General features: G+C 46.9%; 1 protein-coding gene across 1 annotated transcript in view; it reads left to right on the top strand.

The window, feature by feature from the left end:
- Window positions 1–4,814: 4,814 nt before the first annotated feature.
- The window catches only part of tmem25 (transmembrane protein 25), a gene marked incomplete at both ends in the record, with an annotated part of 2,886 nt that continues 1,695 nt past the window's right edge, over window positions 4,815–6,005 (top strand). Inside the window, 3 exons of the mRNA XM_080006729.1 lie at window positions 4,815–4,893; window positions 5,017–5,361; window positions 5,674–5,964. Of these exons, the coding sequence (XP_079862855.1) occupies window positions 4,815–4,893; window positions 5,017–5,361; window positions 5,674–5,964 (715 nt within the window). The remainder of the gene's footprint in view (window positions 4,894–5,016; window positions 5,362–5,673; window positions 5,965–6,005) is intronic.

Genomic DNA, 6,005 nt, shown 5'->3' with positions numbered 1-6,005 from the left:
CTTTTCAACCTCGTCCCTCTCTCTCCTGTGTCAGTGACGGTGTGTTGCATTGTGGGTAGTTCTTACCTCCCTTCCTTGTACAGTGTATAGAACGCTATCGCAAACTCTGTATCAAAAAAATATTTTCTTTATCGTTTTATCTTTTTTTTTTTTTTTTTTTTTCTCAGATGTCGCCGGGGAGGCTTTTTATATCTGTATCGTTTATAATTTGTATTTTATTTTTATTTTTATTTTTTTTGGTCTAAAATGTTATTTAGATTATTTTTTCGTTTTTTTGGTTTGTTTTGAATATTGATCTTTTTTTGCCAAAACAGGACAGAAAAAGAGAGGGAGGCAGTGCGGTGCGTACTTCCTTTGTCGTTAAACAAACGTGGAAAAAAGATTGTTTTCATCAGTTTTTATGATATTATGATATCAAAGACACTTGAATAAGAGGAGAGTAATTATTTCTTGTGTTGCTACTTTTGGTAACCCTCGTTTCAACCTTCGTCGTGACCGTCGCCATGCTTGTCGATGGGGGCGGGTGGTCGGACTGGGTGCTACAGACACTTTGAGACATTGGAATTGGAAAAAAAATGGAACACCCTGTAAAATAGCTGACATATCATCATTAATATCAAGCCCCGCCCCCTCCTCCCGACCGGCCTCCCCCCTCGTCTCCCACTCTGCGCTTCATCTGCCGAAGAAACTACTACTTCTCTGACACACACACACACACACACAGGTTTTCTCATCCTCCTTCATCTTCCCCTTCGCCTACAGGAAAATAATCAGCAACAAAAAAAACAACAACCCAAACCTGTGTATGGGAAGACCCCGCCTCCTCCTTCACACGTCTTTCTTAAGGGAGAAACTCAAAGATGGCGGCGACTGGTTTTTTGACTTGACACCTCCACAGTGGAGGATGCCCCCGCCCCCCCCCCCCCTGCTCTGTTTTGTACTGTATCGCGTCCCCCACTCACCTTGGGAGGGGGGGGGCAGGGAAACAGAGGAAGGTGGAGGTGGAGCGGGTGGAAGCGATGCAGATGCTGTTCAACTCCAATACCACCACCCCTCCTTTTAATTATTATTATTATTTGGCCTTTTTTCCTCCCCCATCAGATGTGCCCACTTTGCTTCATAAAAATATATTGTGTGTGTGTGTGTGTGTGTGTGTGTATGTGTGTGTGTGTGTCAACACATACGTGTGTGTGTGTCAACACATATGTGTGTGTGTGTGTGTGTGTGATAACACATATATGTGTGTGTGATAACACATATATGTGTGTGTGTATGTATGTGTGTATATATATGTGTATGTATGTATATATATATGTATGTATGTATGTACACACATTACACACATTAACACAGCTTGCTGTCATTTTAGGGTCTTAATACTTTATTTGGATATTATATCTGGAAAGAATATTTGGATTTTAGGTCCAAATACTTTATTATTATAACAATTTTAGGTTATTCCTTCCGCTGGGCTCAAATAGCATGTGTTGCCCCCCCACTCCCCCCCCATGACGTTTTGAGGCCTTTTCAAAACACGGCTCAGGCGTCCTGCCGGCGGCAGGCGGTGATTTTAATCTCTATTGTGTTTTTAATTGTGAAAAGGGCTGCAGGCCAGGCTTAAAGGTGCAGTGTGTAGGATTTGCATCACAGACTTTGGCAAAAATGGAATATAATTTTCACAAGTATGTTGTAATTACTGTATAGTCCCATGGAAATGAGAATCGTGTTTTCGTTACCTTCGTTCCTTACCTTAGCGGGTAGGCTTCACGGGGGCCGCCATGTTTCTACAGTAGCCCAGAACGGACAAACCAAACACTGTCTCTCGAGAGGGCCTCTCGTGTTTGAGGCCGCCATGCTCTTGATTCCATTCAGTTGATTGCGATCTGCAACCTTACCGCTGGATGCCACTAAATCCTACACGCTGCACCTTTAAGGGAATGGATAGCGAACCAAATAATGAGAGAGGGAGACGTGGAGAGGACAGCTGCTTCCGAGGCGAACACACACACACACACACACACACACACACACACGCACACACATATATAAACACAGACATCCTCTGGCGGATTGAAGTGACCCTTGCCCCCCCCTCCCCTCCCCTCCACTCCTATATCCTATTTTATTTTTTTTTATCCTTTCATTTTGTGTTTATTTTTTTTTTCGTTTATTTTCTTTGGTTTTAAGTACAAAAATACTAAAAGTGCAAGAAACCATGATTTAAAAAAGAATAACAACCAAACTGAGATGAATAAATGAATATATATAAATAAAGAAATAATTTAAAAAGGTCTCTGAAGTCGTTTGGTCTCATTCTCGTTTGGACCGATCTCAGCTCAATGTGAGGATGCAGACTGGGCTACTCTGGCAATAAAAATCTATCTGGATTTAGAAATGGCGATCCCTAAAATTGTGTTATGAATGTACTACATATTGGATTTCACCACTTTTTTTGCAATATTATTAAAATAGCCTGAATAGTCAATTTTCACATGGCATGCTGCTTGCACGAGCACCAAACTAGTACTTCGATAAGATACTGTAACACTCTTAATGCCCGGAGGGAAACTCTAGAGCTTCGGTGATCCAAACTTTTTGAACAATATACATCTTTCTGATTGTGATGATTTTTCTCTGAATTGATTCTTCTAAATAGCTACAGTAGCAAAAGTCGTAGAAATCCTCCTCCTGATATTTGTGATTTAAATGTTAACCGTGGGTGTGCATGCTCAGAATGAGCATTTCCTAAGTGTCTCACTGCCTCGTGTGTTATTGGTGACGTCACTTAGGGGCTTAGTAACACTGATTCTAATAGTGATGCAGGGGGTCATATTTAACCACAATAAAAAGCCATCGGATTCTACTGTCTTTAAATCAGTATTAGTTGTATTACAATGATTATCCATCAAACTCAACTAAAGATTCCGTTTCTTCGTCAGGTTCTCTGATCCATGCATGGGAAAAAAAGTATGATAAATTTTAATATTTTAATGTTTATTGAATTTTAAATATAACAAATACATAATGACTATTATTAATTGAAATGATTCATTTCAAATGCAATTCAGATTTTGAAGAAAATGAAGAACAATTTCTACAATAAGCTGCGATTTCTCTCCTCGGAAAATACAATTTGGTGATATATATCCTTGAATCCTTAGCTGCATCTTTCCAACAAATTCCCCCAACGCCCCTCTTCATATTTGATACAAGTTTGGTGCACTGGACCCTTCCTCTCCTCCTCTATTGTCTGAGCATCCGGGCTGCAGCGCTCTGGTGCCTTCGCTTCCGTCCGTCCGCAACAACTGCACTGCAGAGGCGGCTCAGTCCAGAGCAATGGAGCTCAGAGACGACGGCTGGGAGCGGCTGTGGGGGAGACGGCGGGTGATGCTGGAGGTTGGGAGAATCCCCGGTCCTGAAAGTCAGGCAGTTATAATAAAAATGCATAAACGGTCAGCATGGGTTTTTTTTTTGAAGGCTTCTCCCACCGCAATGGGTAAATCGGGGCAAATCGCGAGATTTGGGGGGGGGGAAATCAGATGAATCACAGGAAGAATAAACAACAAAACCAAGTCCTGTTCTTTAACCCTTCTATAGTGGTCATCTACCTTTGTATTCCGTCTCCCTGAGCCTCCCCTGTCTCTAACACCAAGACATTGTGATCAATTACGGAACCAAATGTACACCGTAGATGTGACTGATGCAACGTTCAGATCTTTTCTCTCCCCCCCTCTTTCTCCTCTCGTCTGGCCTTTCTTCTTCCCCTGCTCTCTCTCTCGCGCTCTCTCTCCGGCTCCTCCGCTCCCACTCTCTCCTTCCTCACGACTCTCTCCTCGCCCACTCCCTTCCCCGTTGCTCCGAAAGCCCTATGTTACAGTCCCCCCCCCCCCCCCCCCCTCTCATCTTCCTCTCCACCTAGCCCTACCCCTCCTCCCCTTGGAGTGGCGACAGCGTGACTGCCTACGTCAGCCTCCCCAGCCAGCCAGCAAACCAGCTATAGCCACTGAAGCCGCTGTAGCCTCTCAGTGTGTGTGTGTGTGTGTGTGTGTGTGTGTGTGTCAGTTTATAGGTGTGTGTGTGTGTGTGCAGATGAGAGAGCGGCTGCCTCTCATCTCTCCTCCATCATCGCCATCCTGCTCTATCGCTCTCCTCTCCCGCCGTCATGGTGCTCCGGCAGGCTGAATCGCAGCTACATCTGCAGATGGGGCTGAGGTAAAGCTCGAGATGATTTGTGCGTGTGTGCGTGTGCGCAGTATATGCAGTGTTTACATCTTCCAGCCTCCTCCATTACACCCACCGGTCTGCCAAGCCCAGCACGTCCGCAGATGTAGGCCTGCATCTGCGGAGCGTCCCTCGTGCCATCGTCTGTTTACACCGTGTACCGTGTCATCTATGGCTGCCTCGGTCTGCGTACGACGCCACGGGTCCACCCCGGTCACGTGACGGTGGCCATCAGACATTCACACCCGCTGTAACGTGTCGGTCTGTGCGTTTGAGCGACATTACTTCTGATACAAGTGTTTTTTAGACATTATTCAAAAGTGGTTAGATGTGGCGGCATCCAACGCGGAAAGGCATGTGAATTATTGAGGACTGGAGGTCTTGTCCACATGTTCCAGGGGAACAATTATGTGTTTCTGCTCTTTCTCTGTTGACAGACAGGTTGTGGTAGGTGCCTTGTTCTGTGCGACCGAGTCAAGCTGATTTCCAAATCGTCTTTTTCGTCTCGTGTCTGTGTTGACTTTAGCTGCGAACGCCTACCTATGCCTACCTTTTTCCTCAGCAGGTAGTTTGGTGGGTGTGTGGTTATCAGCATGGAGAGTGCTGATCTGGCGTGGTGGGGTCGGGCCACCGCCGTCCTGCTCCTTCAAACGTTGGCCTGGTCCGGGACAGGTGAGCAGAGTGCCGGCCAAGGGGTGGACGACGTCAATTGGCGCAACCATACACCTCTCTCATACTGCACCTTCTCTGTTGCAATTCTGTCTGGCTCCATGTCTGTGCACCTGTTCCCGACAGGCGCCATTGAGCCCGTCCCCAAAATCAACGGACGACACCGATCGGCCATCACGTTGCAGGAGAACGGGACGCATAAGTTTAGCTGCCGGTCCGACGGCTGGAACCCCCACGCTCCGACTTTGCTCACCTGGTACCTCAACGGCGAGCGGCAGAGCGAGCCGTCACCGGACTACGGGCGCCTGGTGTTGACGTCGCCGGAGGATTCGGCCGCCGCACAGCCGAGGTTGCACCACAACAGCACTTTCTCGCTGCGGGCCCGGAAGTGGGACAGGGAACTGGTGTGTGCCGCCGCCAACCCCAGGACGGGGGAGAGCTACAACGCCACTGTCAGGCTCAATGTCCAGTGTGAGTTGGGTTGGGGTGCACCAGAGAAACCTTTGGAGATTTTTGGCCAAAAAAGCTGTTGCCAAAGGGTTTGTATACGATAAAAGTGCCTCATCCCGTGAACTCAGAGTCCCTTATGCTGATAATGTAAGCCTGCACATATGATTTCCATCCAGTCATAATGCGAATTGTAGCAGTTCATTTGTTGTTAGAGTCAAGATTTTACCACTATTCATTTCATGGAGACTGATATGCCCTACAAATCAACAGCTTGATCACGAAATATCTTTGGCATTTAGGGAAGCTTCCGTTTTTCCTTTTTCCATTTTCCAGTCCAGCCAGAGATCCTAAGAGTCAACGCTCACTACAGTGAAACCTCAGAACCCGGCCTATCGCTGGTCCTCTTCGCCTTGGTCCGTTCCAACCCCCCTGCTACCATCACCTTGGTGGACCAGTCCGGCCAGCTGGTGGCCAACACCTCCGACTTCCTCATCCTGGACTCGATGAACTACCCCTGGCTGACCAATCACACGCTGAGGGTCACGCTCAGCAGCCAATTGGGGAACGTCTCATTGAACGTCAGCAACAGTGTTGGAGTGGTCCACAGCAACCTCACACTGGCAGGTACGTGATGGCGGGCAAACAGCTGTCAATCTGACAACTAT

Source organism: Zeus faber, assembly GCF_960531495.2.
Source record: "Zeus faber genome assembly, chromosome: 9".
Lineage (NCBI taxonomy): Eukaryota > Metazoa > Chordata > Actinopteri > Zeiformes > Zeidae > Zeus > Zeus faber.
The sequence above is the reverse complement of the archived record's forward strand: the minus strand, read 5'-3'. Positions and strand labels throughout refer to the sequence as shown.